The 18,169-nt window shown below is 38.3% G+C and overlaps 1 protein-coding gene across 1 annotated transcript in view; it reads right to left on the reverse strand.

Moving 5' to 3' along the window:
* nek10 (NIMA-related kinase 10) overlaps positions 1-18,169 on the reverse strand; it is a 180,869-nt gene that overhangs the window by 106,296 nt on the left and 56,404 nt on the right. Inside the window, exons 10-16 of the mRNA XM_048608532.1 lie at positions 17,318-17,457; positions 14,291-14,352; positions 7,891-7,968; positions 7,204-7,268; positions 2,403-2,505; positions 2,183-2,311; positions 1,955-2,092 (exon numbers count right to left, since the gene is read on the reverse strand). Coding sequence (XP_048464489.1) covers positions 1,955-2,092; positions 2,183-2,311; positions 2,403-2,505; positions 7,204-7,268; positions 7,891-7,968; positions 14,291-14,352; positions 17,318-17,457 — 715 coding nt within the window. The remainder of the gene's footprint in view (positions 1-1,954; positions 2,093-2,182; positions 2,312-2,402; positions 2,506-7,203; positions 7,269-7,890; positions 7,969-14,290; positions 14,353-17,317; positions 17,458-18,169) is intronic.

The raw sequence follows: 18,169 nt of genomic DNA on the forward strand, positions 1-18,169 counted from the left end.
AAGGGTCCAGACCCGAAACGTCAGCTTTCCTGCTCCTCTGATGCTGCTTGGCCTGCTGTGTTCATCCAGTTCTACACCGTGTTATCTCAGATTGATTAATCTGTTGGTGAGGATCACCATGCAACAGATGGAGGATGCCAACAGCCAAATTTGAGGGTACTCCATAAACCCTCTCAGTTGACAATTAAAGTTTATCATTATGATTAAAGAAAGTAATGTATTAAGGTTGCTGGTGCTTTATACATGGACTTTAGTAAAGCCTTTGACAAAGTTCTGCATGGTTGATTAATTAGTAAAGTTATATCACAAGGATTCAGGGTGAGCTTGCCAATTGGATACAAAATTGGTTTGATGGTAGGAGACAGGGTGTAGTGGTGGAGGGTTATTTTTCAGACTGGAGGGCTTGGCCAGTGGTGTTCCATAGGTATCATTGCTGGGTCCAATTTTGTTTGTCATTTATATAAACAATTTGGATGAAAATTTAGGTGGCATGGTTAGTAAGTTTGCGGATGACACCAAAATTGGTGGTATAGTTGACAGTAAAGGTTACAAAGGAATCTTGATCAGTTGGGCCAATGGGCTGAGGAGTTTTAATTTGGATAAATGCAAGATATTATATTTTGGTAAAGCAAGGGCATGACCTTTACAGTTAATGGCAGAGCCCTGGGTAGTGTGGTCAAACAGAGAGACCTATGGGTTCAGGAACATAGTTTCTTGAAAGTTGCATCACAGGTAGACAGGGTGGTTAAGAAGGCATTTAACATGCTTGCTTTCATTATTCACAGCATTGAGTATAGAGGTTGGAGTGTCAAATTGGGGTTGTACAGAACGTTAGTGATGCCATGTTTGGAGTACTGTGCTCAGTTCTGGTGGCCCTGCTATAGAAAAGATATTGTTAAATTGGAGTGGGTTCAGAAAAGATTTGCCATGATGTTGCTAGGACTAGAGGGTTTGAGTTATAAGGAAGGCTGGATAGGCTGGGACTTTTTGAGGGGTGATTTTATAGAGGTTTATAAAATCATAAAGGACTCAGATAAGGTGAATAGCAAAGATTTTTTTTTCCAGAGTAGGGAAATTCAAAACTAGGGGGCATATTTTTAAGGTGAGAGGAGAAAGATTTAAAAGCAACCTGAGGGGTAACCTTTTCGTACAGATGGTGGTTCATATGTGGAATGAACTGCCAGAAGAAGTGGTAGATGGATGTACAGTTACAACATTTAAAAGACATTTGGACAGGTATATGAATAGCAAAGGTTTAGAGGAATATGGGCCAAATGCAGGCAAGTGGAACTAGTTCAGTTTGGAAATTTGGTCGGCATGGACGAGTTGGACCAAAGGGTCTGTTTCCATGGCGTATAACTCTATGACTCTATGTTGATGCTCATGACAACAGTGCATGCCATCTATAAGATGCTCACCGATATTTGGTTGACAGTGCATCCCAATCTGTTATCTCTACCACATAAAAGGATAAGGGTAGAGGGCAGATTCTAATGTATGTCAAATACAGCCTGACTTGAACCTATCTTACTATTCTCTCATTATTGCTGGTAAAAATTCTGAAACTCCCTACGTAAGTAGTGTTTTGGGTGTAACTTTACCACATGGACTGCAACAGGTCACAAAGTAGGCTCACAACCCCAACTCAATGGCAACTGGTCACTGGCAGTAATGTCATCAACATCCACATCCCACAAATGAATGATAAAAGATTAATATTTTAAATGTATGAAACAAAATTTGTTCCTTTCACTTGTACGATAATCTAACCGGTGTAGTTCTGTATGCATTAATGCATTCTTACTGGAAACTGCCGCAAAATGAACTACAGACATTCTTGAATTATTATAAACACACAGTTCATTCAAAAAGATTAATAATTTTGCAATGTACTGTATATATGAGACAAGAGCAGTCATTGTATTTCTTCTCAGAAAGGACAAATAAAATGCACCTGTTCTCTAATTATTGTGAGTTCAGACACAATTTTCTCTACACTGCTGTCACGATCTTTTTTGTCTTTTCCAAAAGCTGGGTTGTGCAAATTAACTTCTTTCATCGCTAGCAGATTCTGTCCACTGTATTTCCTAACCTGTAGATTCAAGAAAAGATCTAAAATATACATTTAATCTGTCTGTTGTAGAAAGCTAACAAAACCTTACAATAAAAAAGAAAGGCTTACCTTACAAACATTACCAAATGCTCCACTCCCAAGATAGTCTAAAATGGCATAATTACCAATAAATTTTGTTGGGGCTTTATTTTGATTAACTCCTTCTATATTTTCAGTGATTTGTTTTAGTTCATCAGTCTAGATATAAAATTGTAATACAAGTTACAAATATTCAATGAAAAAAGAGAACCTTAAAGATATATTCGTTGAATTAGAGTTCTTCACTTACAGTTAAAGAGTTTAACTTCGTGACCAAGTTTTCATATGCATGGATGTCACGGGCATAATGTCCTACATCAATGAACATCTCAAACATGTCAGGAGGAAATAACCTGCATTTAAGAAATCTCAGTGTCAGTAAGTCACAAAAATTTTGACATTAAACGAGAGACACAAATTTATAGGGCCGGAAAAGTAAGTACAATTTTTCTGCACTCAGTTAAATCCATGAAGGTATTCAAGTACAGAAGCATAAAAAAGGAGCAGGAATAGGCAATTCGGCCCTTCGAGCCTGTTCCACCATTCAATATGATCATCTAACACAGTGCCTTGTTCCCACTTTCTGCCCATACTCTTCAATCTCTTTAGCCCGAAGAACTATACCGAACACTTTCTTGAAAATATTCAATGTTTTGGCCTGAACCCCCTTCTGTGGCACAGAATTCCACAGGCTCACCATCTTCTGGGTGAAGAAATTTCTCCTCATTTCAGCCATAAAAGACCTATCCTGTATCCTTAAATTATGACCCCAGGTTTTTGAAACCCTGGTTATTGGGAACATCCCTCTTGTATTTGCCCTGTCCTGTTAGAATTATATAGGTTTCTATAGGATCCCCCTCAGTCTTCTAAGCTCCAATGTATACAGTCCTAACTGATCCGGTCTCTTTTTATACATCAAGTCCTGCCATCCCAGGAATTTATCTAATAAACCTTTGTTGTACTGGCTCCACAGCCAGAACATCCCTTCCTCAGATAAAGCTGCATTCAGTACTCCAGGTGTGATCTCACTAAAGCCCTGTAGAATTACAACAAGAAATCCCATTCTTGTTCTTGAATTCTCTTGTTACAAAGGCCAAAATACCATTTGCCTTCTTCAACACCTGTTAGACCTATTGCTTACTTTCAGCACCGGGTGTACAAGGACACCAGGTCTTGTGCCTTTCTATTTCCCATCTATAGCATTCTGATAATAATCTTCCTTCCTGATTTTGCTACCAAAGTGGATAAACTCACACCTATTCACGTTATGTTTCATCTGCCATGCAGTTGTTCACTCTCAGCTTTTCCAGATCACAGTAAAACATCTGTGCATGCTCCTCACAGCTCTCTTTCCCATCCAGCTTTGTTTCATCTGCAAATTTGGAGGCATTATATTTAGTTCCCTCATTTAAATCTTTAATATATATTGTGCTTAGCCGAGGTTTAAATACTGACACCTACAGTACTCCACTCGTCACTGTCTGCCATGCAGAAAAGGACCTGTATTCCTATTATTTGTTTCCTGTCTGCCAACCAGTTCTTTATACAAGCTAGCACAATACCCCCAACCCCATGTGTTTAATTTTATACGCCAATCTCTTATGTGGGACCTTATCAAAAGTCTTCTGAAAATCCAAGTAAACCACATCCATTGGCACCCCCTTATCAACTTTACTGGTTACATCCTTGTAAAATTCTATTAGATTTATCAAGCATGATTTTCTTTTCATAAATCCATGCTGACTCTGTCCAATTCTGTCACTGTTTTCTAAGTGTTCTGCCATTAATTCTTTCATAATGGACTGTAGCATTTTCCCCACTAACAATGTCAGACTAACCAGCTTATAATTCCCTGTTTTCTCTCAAAGGTCTTTTTTAAATAGTGAGGTTGTATTAGCAACCCTTCAATCCATAGGAACTGTCCCACCATCTACAGAATCTTGAAAGATGATTACCAATACATCCACTTTTTCTCGGGCCACTTCCTGTAGTACTCTGGATGTAGATTATCAGGACCAGCATATTTATCAGCCTTTAATCCCACCAATTACCATTTCCCTACTCGTACTAATTTCCTTCAGCTCTTCTCTCTCACTGGACCCTGTGTTTGCCACATTTTTGAGACATCACCTGTGTCCTCCTTTGCAATGAAAAAACCAAAATATGTATTTAGTTCCCATTTCTTTGTTCCCCATCGTAACTTGCCCTGTTGCTGATTGTAAAGGACCTATATTTGGCTTCACTAATCTTTTTCTCTTCATATAGGTATAGAAGCTTTTACAATCAGTTTGTAAGTTCTCTGCATGCTTACTCTCAAACACTACTTTCCCCTCTAATTCAAGCCCTGTGTCATCCTTTGCTGAAATCTAAACTGCTCCCAATCCTCAGGTCTGCTGCTGTTTTTGGCCAATTTTATTAGCCTGGATCTACTATTATCCCTAATATCCCTTGTTAGCAATGATTGCATCACCTTCCATGTTTTATTTTTGTGCCAGACAGAAACAAGAAATTGTTGCAGTCCATCCATGAGCTCTTCAAATATTTGCCATTTTCTATCCATCATCATCCTTTTAAGTTGCATCCCCCATAGCCACCTCACAATTGTAGTTTCTTTTATTTAGATTCAAGATCCTAGTCTCAAAATCAACAATGTCACTCTCTACCTGAATAAAGAATTCTATCAAATTATGGTCACTCTTTCACAAGGGACCTCGTGCACTAGATTGTCAACATATCATTAGATATGAAAAATTCTTGAGTAAGGACTGTGTCTCTCTACTTTGTGTTTTTTAAAAACTGGGGACTGAAATGAGAAAGAACTGTTTTTAAAAAGAGTATTGAAATGAGTGGTTGCTGTTTTGAAAACAAGTGACTTGATGCTCATGGCAGACATTGTAATCAACTGCTTGAACAAGCAGTAATTGAAGTTCAGACAGTCTGAAGCCAAGCATCAGTACTGATGCAGCTCATGTTGGCAACAAAAGTTGACTGATCTCTGGACTAGTGACAGTTATCAATGACAGAAGCCATTTGCTTGCCAACAACTGTGTGATTGGTTTGTGAGTAGCTGAGCAATTTAGAGCTGGAAACAAGTTACAGCGACAGTAAGAGGGAGAAAAAGAAATGTGCAAATCTGTTCCCATTTCAGAAGCTGCCTGTTCCCTGGGGTCAAAAACTTAGTTTGAATCTGGAAGAAAACTAGTAATCTTTCCTAAAGTAGTCACTGCAAGCTATATCTTTTGAATTGATAAATCAGAGCCATATTCAAAGTGTATCAGCTGCTCTGTACTTCTTACAAGCCAGTGGAAGCAACCAGAAAAAAGACATCTAAACAACAAAGCGTCTGGCTACTTGAAGAAGGATCATTGACACACTGGAACTGGGAAGCAAAGACCACTGAACTGACTTCCCAGTTTTGCTATCTCTACCAATAATCTATATTCTCCATTTGCTTGCTTGTGTGTGTGCGCGTGCGTGTGTGCATGCGTGCGTGTGTGCATGCATGCGTGTGCCTGTGTGTATGTGTGTGTAAAAAAAGGAGACTTTCTTAGGGTTTAGAGTGTTAGTAGTGTTATATGCCAACAATTTGTATCTGTTTATTTGTAACAGTAGTCAAAATACTTGTAATAAATTATAATCTGGCCTGTGCTTTCTATCAACCTTGGTCTTAAAGTCAGGCAAATTGGGGTACTGTGCATACTTTAAAAGAAAACTTTAACATATGGTACAACTACAGGAAAAGCCGAACTCAATTTATGGCTTACTAGCCCACTTGCTGTTGCATGTACTAATCTACTCCAACATACAAGACGTCAAACTGAAAAAAACAGATGGTCCCAAAATACATGTGGCCTGATTTTTGAGTGCTGAATCATAATTTGTAGTATAATCAACCTGTTCTGAACGAGGTGGGTAAGACACAAGATTTGTTGACAGATCTTATCTGAATGATTTTCGTGCTATTTCCTGTACCTCCAGGCAAATTCTGCACAGCAAGTGTGAGAAAGGCAATTAGAAGAATAGAGTGAGAGTTTAGGAGTCAGAGGGCACAAAATAGTGCTTTATAACAAGTAGTTTCAAATACCTAATTCAAACAACTACAACAATAATCATAAAACGTAATGCAAATAGCTTACGTATTCCTAAGACTTTTGTAGCATGAGTTGCAAAAAAATGGAAATGCCTGAAAGGGAGGTGACGTTTGATTTTTAACTTGCAAAAGATAGATGAATTTTCAAAGCTTCACAGCCACATCTGTGCTGTTGTTCAACAACAGAAGATGAGAGATGATGATTATTGAAAAGTTAGCAATGTTGTTTCCTCCTTTGTGGTGAGTCTCTTTCTCAAACGCAGCAATGGATGGATAACAAATGGCTTTGATAATGACTGCCATATTCCCAGAATGAGCTTAAACAAAACATGATTTTAGGTAGCTGGTGAATTGGAGTTGGGAGTTGGGAGTGTAAACGATGGAAATTCACACTTGGCTCCTGTTTGATCACTCTCTGGCTGGAAAATGCACGTTGTGAACAATAAAGTATTTTTGAAAAATAAAGTTATTGGTTGCTGATAGAAAATATTAAAAAGTGGAAATCAACACTGTGTATGGAGACAAATATACATGATTCAAAATAGCTTAATCAGACAATGCTATAAATTTTAAATCATAAATTGTAATATAAAAGTATTTTTAGCAAAACAGTGTATTTTCTACTCAGAGAATCACCTTGAGGAGAATGTTACAGACACAGGTTATCCAGAGTAGCAATGACAGAAAGCAACAGCATAAATTACATACTTTGATTTTATAGTTTTTTGATAGAACAGGGTAGTACTGAACTAAATAAAAAGCTAAGCTGCTGATCCCAATCTTGAGTTATGACAAAGTAGCAAACAGAATGTTTCTCTACAGAAGTGTGAAAATCACAGATTAAATAACCTGTACAGTATTTTCCATTTTAACTTGCTTAAGAATGACTGAAATTTTAGATTAACAAAATAAAGAGGTTGAATGCCAATGCATAGGTGATAAATACATTTGTATATCGTACCTTTTGAACAATTGCCTGTTCCTTTCCATGCTGAACAGAAAACGCAAAGCTCTAAAAGCATAGCACTGTAATGGAAATATTTTAATTACTGTATGTAAGTATCTTTATATTAATGAATTAAATTGCATAGAGACATTGAAACACGTAGAGTACAAATTTCTGAGCATATAAAAAGGCAGATGCTACTGTAACATAAAAAGCAAATTACTTTATGAGACACACAGAGAAAAATTACAGCATTTTCCCCAGACATTTCATTTTGTTATTGTTAAACCAAACTAAAAATAGGTCTAACTTTCATTGAAAAATCTCTACTCCAAGGAAGACGTTTTTCCAATCGTACAGATGAGTTATATTACAGAAACTAACTTACAATATTATGACAGTCATCTCTTGCTGTAGTCTGAGAAACAAATTTACATTCAAATAGCAAGACAGACATATGTCATCTGCATAGTCAACATAATTTAAACAAGAGGGCTTAGCAACTCAGTGCAATTCATTCCTCCATGGAACGAACTGGAATGCATTCATATATCCAACAATGCAAAACCCTGTCAATCTCTAAACTAGTTGTTTCAACAAAACAAATCAAATTCAAAATCTTGTGGATTTTTTTTTACCAAAAGAAATACTGAAAGCATACAGATTTTAAAAAGAATAAAATTGTTATTGTAAGAAAAATACCTGCAAGGTATCTGCTTTTAGTGCATTCTTTTGTTTTCTTGGCAGGATTAGCTTCCCTATCACATAAATGCCATTCCCCTAAATAAAGAATTTAAAGAAATATAACAAAAATATTAAGCTCTATATTCCCAATATTCAATTAAATGTTCAGCATGAACATTCCCAGTGCTAAAGATTTCAAGCTTGATTCCTGATCAATATTGCATTGACCTCAGCTAAGATGACAATAGGACTGCTACAACCAGAATACCCTGTAGTGCAGATAGAGTATCTCTATTCCTAATTTCTACAGAGTGCCCCTTAACAAAGAGTACACTTGTGAGACATTGGACAAGAATAGAATCAAGCTCAGCTAGTTAAACTTCATAGCTAATAACTTGTCAACTTGGATGAAGTTGGTACTTATTCTTTTAAAATTCTGTATCTTTTAGACAACTATTGCCAAGTTTGATTGGTGTTTGGAAATTCCATGTGCTGATCATGCAAATATCCTCATAATGTTGTATACTACCAATATCTTTGGACTATTGTTATGAACCTCTTACAGACTGTTTAAAGAGGAATCCAAACACTCGGTGAACAATTGAAAGAACAAAGATAAATGGAAATGATCTTTACTTATATGCTTACATTTAAAGTGAATATTGAGAAGGCAAACCTTAGGCCACAAAACAATATAGAAGGATGGTTAGATGGACTGAACAGCGAGAATTGGAATTTAATCCTGAAAAGTGAAAGGTGACACATTTTGGAGGACTAACAAGGCAAGGGAGTACATGACGAATGATTGTATCCTAGGAAGTACAGAGGATCACAGCGACTTTGGTGTCCATGTCCTTTGATCCTTGGAGGCAGCAGGACTGGTGGACATGTTGGATAAGAAGGAATAGGGGAAACATGCCTTTATTGAAGGTTAGATTGGAGTTGTATAAAACATTAGTTAGCCTACAGCTGGAGTACTGTGTGCAGTTTTGGTCATCACACTATAGGAAGGATGTGATTGCATTAGAGAAGGTGTAGAGGAGATTCATCAGCATGTTACCTGGGCTGGAGTGATTCCATCATGAGGACAGACTACATTGGCTGGGGTTGTTTACCTTCGAGCAGAGAAGGCTGAGGGAGAATATGATTGATGTGTACAAAAATAAGAAGGGCATAGATTGGTTAGATAGGAAGAAATTTCTCCCCTGAGTAGAAGGGTCATAATCAGGCAGCATATACAGCAAACTTTGTTTTAGCTGGCAGCTTAGGAACCGGTACTCTCCTTAAACTGGCAAAAATGATATACCTCAAATACCGAAGTTTTCTGTATTATTGCGATCTCCGCAATGTCTGAGTAGTCAGATGAGGGTGCGAATGAGAAGGCTGTCTGCCAGTAAGTTTTACTTAAGGCAAAGTTGCATTATTATTTAAGTGATTTATGCTGTAAATAAAGTATAACAGTGATGTATATACCTCCTATGTTACACTTCTATTACTTAGTGTGTTTTTTATATTGATTACGTGGAACTCTTGATCAACCAGAATATTTGATCAGCTGGTACACTCCTGGTGCCATAGGTGCTGGTTAATAAAAACAGTTTGATGTTTATAAGATAAGGAACAAAAGGTTAGATGGATTTTGAGGAAAAACGTTTTTACCTTGTGGGAAGAGTGGGGATATTTGCAACTCACTGCCTGAAAGGTTGAGTAATTCAGTGCTTGAGGAGTGATGTGGATATGAAGAATTGAAGGACTCTTTCAGTGCTGTAAAACTCTATGATTCTATGACTTTAATGCAAACACAAATAATTTAACACTATTGTTTGTAACTAATTATGTGATTAACTCCGTTGTACTTTATTTACATCCCCTTAAGATATCCCTAAAATATTATATGAATCTTGAAGTTGCATTCACCCCTTTAGTCAATCCAAAGGTATACAACACCTCTCTGGTGTTGTATACCTTAATTCTCACTTTAATTTTCCTGTGTTCCAGCTATTCTCCAAGGTAAGATTTTATGGCAGTGCTTCCATTAGCTTTTTGACTAAGTAACCCTACCACTTTCTTTAAATCCTTGTGACAAAAATCCCTCAGTTTCTCATGCTGGTTATTGGCAGATAACCAACTGCCTTATCATAGTCCTCCAAGCTAACTTTGTTAACTGCCTTGTATCATAAGGTTCTGTGAGGACCTTTGTAGATTTCTTTCTTCAGGTTCAAATTAAGTAAACATTCTATCTTTCCCCATCATGAATTCTCAACTGAGCCTGAGCACTTATCCTCATTCCATGCAGTAAATGATCAAGTTAGTATTTTCTTTGCTTAAGGTGCAGGTATGACAAATGTGCATCTCTTTTGTCTCTCCTAATTACTGATCTGAAATCCATACCAAGTTAAAAGTACAACTCCCTACTTTCTGTTTGTAAACACAAAGATAAATAAAGGAAACTTCTAATCCCAACAACCCAACTTCAGGAGAAAGTACCATGCTTTGAGACATTCTTAAACAGAAATGGAAAATAATTATTTTACTTTCAACACAACTCTCTTATTATGTAACCTACATGAATAATTTAACTTGATAATAGATGTGATTGCTCTCTCTACATACTTGCTGCATCCTATAAGGGAACCCCTTTAGTTTACAAGCAGGTATCTTGTTTTTGAACTGGGAACTGCATATATGATTTAAATTTTCATTTTGTAAAGGTAGACCTTCTAGCTTCATTAAACTAAGAATATCCACTACCCTTAATTGCTATTACTTCTGATCTTGCAAATTAAACATTGGTTAACTATTAAATCTATTAAATCCAAGTTTGTTTTGAATTGCATTCACTTGAAATGCATACTAATTTCTTAATAGGATGTTTCCATTCATTTTACATATAATACTTTAATTTCTAAAATAAAAATTTATATTCTAATACATATGGATTATAAACATAAAAACCAAAAGAATTATGGATGCTGTAAATCAGGAAAAAAGCAAAGTTGCTGTAAAAGCGCAGCAGCTCTGACAGCATCTGTGAAGGAGAAAACAGAATTAACATTTCGGGTCAGGTGACCCTTCCTCAGAACTGATGGTGGCTGGGAAAACGTCAGTTTATATGCAGAAAATAGGGAGGTGGGTGGGGTAGGGAGTAAACGATAGGATAGAGCCCAAAGAAAGAGAAAGACAGTTGGACAGACAAAGGAGTTGCTAACGATCAGGCTGGGAGGGTGAATAGTTGTTAATGGAGTTATAAACATGATTGTCTCAACATCATATGAAGCAGCGTGCCTGATCATTGCAACTGTTCAGTTGCCATTAAAACTGCCTTAAAATTGACTCTTCATAAATTTCCACTTTGGGATGGTGAGTGGCTTGGAGGGGCACTTACAGTTGATGGTGCTCCTATGTATCCATTGCCCTTAGCCTCCTACATAAGAAGTGGTCGTGAGGTAGAAAGATGTTGCTTCAGAAGCCTTGGTGAATAGGTACTTGAAAGGATTTCTACTGGAGTAGTTTCTTTTTTCTTTCTCATACCAATGATGATGAATTTATTAGATTGTTAGAGGTTTAATTTTTCCCAATCATTTTAAAATAAGTTCCATTATTATTATATAGTTCTTAATAACTGTACAGTATGGATAATGGATGATTGACTAGTGAGGCAACATGAGGAGTATGGAGGTGGCATGGGAGAGCTGAGGTGATATGGACTGTCATGAGAGGTGGAGGGGGTGGGTGAAATTTACAGGCCTTTAAATAATGTTAGGAGCTAGCTGCTGCAATTGAGAACCAAGGAAAATTCTGTAGGCTGCCTCGGTAGCCTAACTCCATATGGATTCCATTTTAGTTCACAAAATACACCAAAAAACTTGACAAATGTGAAATCACAAAAGAAGTGAAAAGGTTACACGTGGATTGGCTGTGAATTTTGGAAGATGTCAAAGTACTTATTTCAGATTTTCCTCAGCCTTTAGGAAAATATAGTCAATCAACATAATACAATCGATCAATCTGTTAATTCCTTATTTAAATCTAAAGAATAACGTTCAGTAAACAGATGAGGAGTTTCCATATGGCAGCTTTGCATATGCTATTAATTGGGCCTTGACAGATGCAAAGACAATTGAATGAGTCAAGGTTGCTCTGAACACCTTCACTGAAAAAGAGCATTTGTGTAGGATTCATTAAACAATATATTTACAACACAATAGCTGACACTCTATCCTCTTTCATGATGAATGAGATGCTACACAACAGAATAGAGCAGTATCAGTGGGGAACAAGGACTTCTTCATCTTCTGAGTGCTACAGAGGAGATGACAGCAGCAGCAGAACCTGGGGACAGAATGTTGAGAATATAGTTCTATTCCTGCCTTATGTTCTTCTCAATTCTTAGTTTGCCACCATCCAATTGATGGATCTCTTGTTTTCAACACCAACCCCTTTCCTCCAATCCCAAACTCCCTTTCTGATTTTCCAATTTCAGCCATCCAAAACTGCAGCGTACTCAGCCACGTTAGCTGGAGGAGGAAGAGAGGGAACAACGCTGATGAAGAGGGTGCATCACTAGATCCGACACACAGAGACACAAACTCAACTACTTAGAGGACAGCATAGAATTTGAAGCCAATCATGAAGAATTACTGGACACAAATTGGATGTAGTTACCCCAGGAAAAAGGATGTTTCACCTGCCAGCTTACCAGAGAGTGAGCTGAAGACAGGATCCTCTGCAGAGGACTCCGGAGATGACCTCAATAGGTGGTATTCAGAGAAATGCTGCCGGGCATACATACCAAGATTCTGGGTGCATTGGTTGGCCTATGCAGATAGTCTCATCAGTGTCAAGGGTGTAGAGGAGTCCTGCGCCAAGTTGGCAGAGCCACCATGGAGAGCATGTTCTGTCCACAGCCTATGTTCCATCCTCCTGGTGTGCTGCAGATCCACAGGCATTGCAACTATCACTGTCTTTATCCAACAGGCCACCTTTGAACTTACTAAAACTCCTCCAAAAACATTCCAGTTTGCTTTCAGAGACTTTGTTATGTCTGTTCTGAGGTTACAGATGTGGTTGCAGCAAATGGGTGATGTAAAAGAGAAAGTCCATAGACCTGTCATACATTGTTCAAACAGGCAAGTTTCTCTTTGAACACCTTGAGGAATTACAGCCTTCTGCTGAAAGCTCCTCTCCTCTACCGCTTCTTTCATTTTCCTGCTTTATTCTATTCATTCGCCAAGTCATGTTTTATTTTGAGGGGAGTAGCTCCTAACTCCTAACTGTGTCTGGGACAATTGGTTTGTGAAAAAATCTTGGAAAAAGCAAACATCCTTTAACACTTGTACACTTTTGCAACTGAAATAACCATTAAAAAATAACAACAGATGTAGAATTGTAGCACCAGGCAAAGTAACTCAAGCAGTAGCTAACCTATATGATCCTTTTAAACAATGCTGCTGGAGGCAGACTCTTTCTACTGCTGTTCAATGTTAAAACAATGAGCTCTAAAATGGAACCTTGGAGTCAAATTGCATGCATACTGAATTATACTATGATGTATCTGCTACCAATACTTTCATTGGGTATTCATGTACCGTGTGTTAATCCATGCACCAGTATGGGGTCCTGAGCAATCCCACCAACAAATAGATATGTGCACTGCAGTTAGAAATTTGGAACTCTGAGGGATCTCATAGTGCCCAAAACATGTGCACAAAAGAATTCACTTTCTCGCACCTAATTCCAGCTCCCAAATGTTATTCATAAGTTCATTAATTATTGTGTTTTATATGCACTTTTTGCAGATAATGTTGTGGAAGTTCTAGATAAGTAATCTGACAAATCCCAAAATATTTGTGCAATGATTTCTGCAAGCCTTTTTTTCCTGAAAAAAAATTCTACTGTGCACACCCCCAAGATCCAGTGTAGCAGTGACTTTTGCATGTGGATAACAAAGCGTCCGCACATCAATCAGTGTGCTTGTGACCTCCAAGTTGCTGCACGGTCAGGCAGCTTAGAGGGAACATTAACTGCAAGTACATCCTGGAGGTACTCAAAAAACTTAGGATAAGCCTCATCCAACCCATCTGGTTCTCTCATTATATTGAAGTCTCCAACCTAAGTAATAAGCAAGTAGTAATGCTAATTCCATTACGTCTCTAATTCTTACTATCTAGGAACAGCCATTTTGTTGCAGACAATATACTCTTCCTCTTGTAAATATGAACCTAAAGAACTCATTCCACTTTTCAGCTCTGCCCACATCTTCACTAATCTTACCGCAATTTCAGAAGCCAGCAGCTATATACTCTTCTTGTTAAAAATTTTTCTCCTGTTATTGCCATACAGTTCATGGAGATTTCATGATTTAAAGCAATATTCAGTTTAGAAAATAATAACTGATCTTAATTTTGAACATACCCACCTGTACAACCTGTTGAGCATTTGTATCATTAAGTACCAGCTCAGTGATAGCAGCACAACATGCTGAAATGACAAAATAGTCAGTGAGGAACTGACATTTGACAAAGAATTACAAACAGGTTTGATATATTAAATATTTCAAATAACAATACCCGAGAAAAGAATGTTTTACATTCCTGGAACATGTTACAGGCTGCTACTTATTGTTTATAATTTATAAATTTAACAGTACTTAACTATGGATTTGAAGTGTAAAGGTGCACATAATGGGTTGTTTAATTCCCAAAGTTAAACCATGTATTTTAAAACAAAGTTTACAGAAAGTAATGAAAATAAATAAATTGTGTCATTGTCAGAGTTAGTGGGACAGAAATTTGTTAGAGTCATGGAGATTTTACAGCACATAACGAGGCTCTTTGGTCCATTGGATCATCAAATATCCATCTATTCTAATCCCATTTTTCATCACTTGGCCCTGGCCTTGCACATCATGGCATTTCAAGCTCTCATCTAAATAATTCTCAAATGTCTTGATGATTTCTATCTCTACCACCCCTTCAGGCAGTGAGTTTCAGATGGCCGCAACAATCTGGGTGAATCTTTTATTCCTCAAATCCCCTCTAAAATCCTACTCCTTAACTTAAAACTGCACTTGTTAATAAGTGACTCCTCTGCTAAGGGAAAATGTTTCCACCTATATAGCCTGTCTATGCTCCACAGAACTTCATACATCTCTTTCAGATTCCCCCTCAGCCTTCTATGCTCTTAAAGAAATCAACCCCAGCCTATTTAGTCTCTCTTCATAGCTGAAAAACTCCAGCCTAGACAACATCTCGTTAAATCTCTTCTGCACCTCCTCTAGTATAATCACATCCTCCCTACAGTGAGATGACCAGAACTGCACACATTATTCCAGGTGTGGTTTAACTAATTTTATATATAACTTCATTGTAACCTCCTTGCCCTTGATATCAATACCTTGACTAATAAATGCAAGTAACCCTTATGCCTTTTCAATCACCTTATCTAACTGTTCTGATGCCTTCAAGGATCAATGAACATGCACACCAAGGTTCCTCCGATCCTCGTAACTTCCTAGGGTCCTACCATTCAACTCCCTTATCTTGCCAACTCTCCCAGATTCATTTTCAGGATGAAATTCCATTGCCACTGGTGTTCAGCCCACCAATCCAGAGATTGCAACCATTGACGTCTTGCCTTTTAACCTGCTACCTTGCTTCCCAAATTCTTGTTGCAGGACATCATCCCTTTTCTACCAATGACATTGGTCACAAAAGATCATTACACATGGACCCAGCAGTGCTTGTGTCTGGATTGCCCAGACATATTGAGAGTCTTCTTGATAGAGGTAAGTGGATGCTACTTGGCTTCAACTTCCAACGGGTGGGGGGGAGTAAGCAGGATGGATGAGGGACCCCCAGCCACCTCTGGATTGTCCTGAGGGGAGATGACCAAGGGGTCTGTGAATGGATTCTCTTCTGGCTGGATGCTTTTATGGCACTGCCATGTCTTCTTGTGGATAATTTCCTTCCTGGAGCTTCAGCAACTGCCTCATTTCTGGCAATCCTCTGAGTGCCAGCAGCTTTGGGCTTTTCTTCTTTGGCTGTTTGCGGAGCTGTCACAGTGCGATGTTCACCAGTATGTGCTCCTAAACTGTCTAAGGCCAACATTCCCACCAGCGTGTCAGTGCCTGAGGTGGTGGGAGTGCAGAAGGCAGCTTTGCAAACCTTTCCTCTAACACCTTGGTACTCCTGCTTTCAGAACTTGAGCAAGTGGCAGACCTGGCTGTTTTTCCACAGACGTACCTGCAAGTCAAAAAAGAATTAAGGCATAGTAGCTAATGGTTGGAAGTGGTGAGCAAAGCAGAAGACTATCAGCAGGGTTGATGCGAAAGTTGCAATAGAATGAAGAATGATACTTACTTGGTTGGTAGGTCATTGTTATCTCAGCATGGAGCTGTCACATTCTTCTATGAGGGTAAGGATTCTCTCCTCACAGCCTATGAAGAGTCTATTGTCAGACATTCCTATATCCACCTGGGCCCTGTCTCGAGTGAGCTGAAAGTGAGTGATGTGGCTGTTAGTACTGGTACAGATAGAGGATAGGTCATGCAGTGTCCCTTGCGAGTGAGTAGGCACAGCAGAGGCAATGCAAAGTTAGTGTTGTGGGAGATTGTGGGTTGAAAGCAAGTGAGGAAAGATGTTGAAAGCAGAGAATGAGCCTTGATGGGAAGTGGGTGCAGTAGCTAAGATAGAGTGAGTGCGAGGTAGTTGAGAGAAGAGTGCGATACTTACCCTGACAGAGCAGAGAGGTCACTGACTTTCTGGCAGCAATACTGGCCATTCCTCCTCACCATAGAGAGTGCACTGACCCAGTGGCAATCTCTGACCAGGCTGCAGAGTCTGATGCTATGGTTTCCTCTGCCTGGCCATCGGACAGAGGACATCCTCCTTTGCACCACCCCATCTCCCAGCACCTCCAGGTCTCTTTTGGAGAATCACATCATCATCTTCCTCTTTGCCAACATCTTCACACTGTGTCCATGACCAAACAGATCTACTTCAAAAAGCCAGTGCTCATCCAGATGCAGAATAGCACAGGTGCCAAGGATGCTAGTCTTTCATGGATATTCAATGAGTGGTGACTTCTTTCAGGAATGGCAAGTGTTAAGATGGGAATAGAATTAGATATGAAGGATGCCGTAGGACCAGGATAGGTAGTTAATGAAACAAATTTGGTAAGATGCTGAGCGAAATCATGTAATTTGCACTTATCCAAAAGATGTATGATTCAGCCCCTTGTGTTTGGCTCCTCACTACTACAAATCACTAAACTACATTTTAATTGGAAAAAGGTACAGCCTCATGTTGAAAAGAACATAAATTCTTGTTGCAGCCAAATGAGGAAAACGGAAACTCAGGAGCTGATTCACTTTCCTTACATGATTGGAACAGTGTCAGTAATGAATCTATATGCTAGATCTCCAGTTCATTGGAAAATACTATACCTTCTTGCAAAGATAATGTATTCTCTTGAATTTCTTGTATGCTTAGTTTCTCAGACAGCTGAAGTTGTTGAATTCTTCCTGAAGCATTAGCACTAGACAAACTTCCAATTGAAGAACGATCTGATACAAAATTTCTATCTCTAAAAATACACAAAAAAGAAGTTTCTATGAATCAACAGACACATATATGCATAAGAACAATATGAAGCAGTTTAATTTGGCTATTATACTTGCTCGCTCTTTCCAAAACTATGAAAAAATGTCAGATATCTTTCTCCGTAATCACATTAATGTTCTGTTATCAGATAGAAGCTTTACATTGTGAACACTACTGTTTCATTGTAGAAGTAATGTAATATAATGGATTGGATCTAGTATAGCATCATTCTACTAGCAAATAACATGCAAAAAATTATACTCTAAACAGCCTGTACATCTAGCTTCAAATTTGACTAATTTTGTGAACCTTTGGCCCACATACCAACTATGTGATGTAAAAAGGATCTTAAATTGTACAGTAAAATCAAAAGATATTTTTAAAAATGATGTTGGACCATGTTTTGGAGGAACCGATTCGATGTACAATAGCTCAAAGGGTTTCTCCAAAGAGGAATTATAGACCACAAGAAGCAGCAAAGTTACTTAATGCATGGAGTAGACGAATTTCCAATGCTAAGGAAAATGCTTGAAATTTAAAGGCAAGTGTTGATGATGACAAAAAAAATCTGCAAGGGGATATAGAGATAACAAGGTGTAGAGTTGGATGAACACAGCAGGCCAAGCAGCATCAGAGGAGCAGGAAGGCTGACGTTTCGGGCCTAGACCCTTCTTCAGACCCTTCTAATCCCATTT

This window comes from Rhincodon typus, chromosome 2 (assembly GCF_021869965.1).
Source record: "Rhincodon typus isolate 14 chromosome 2, sRhiTyp1.1, whole genome shotgun sequence".
Taxonomy (NCBI): domain Eukaryota; kingdom Metazoa; phylum Chordata; class Chondrichthyes; order Orectolobiformes; family Rhincodontidae; genus Rhincodon; species Rhincodon typus.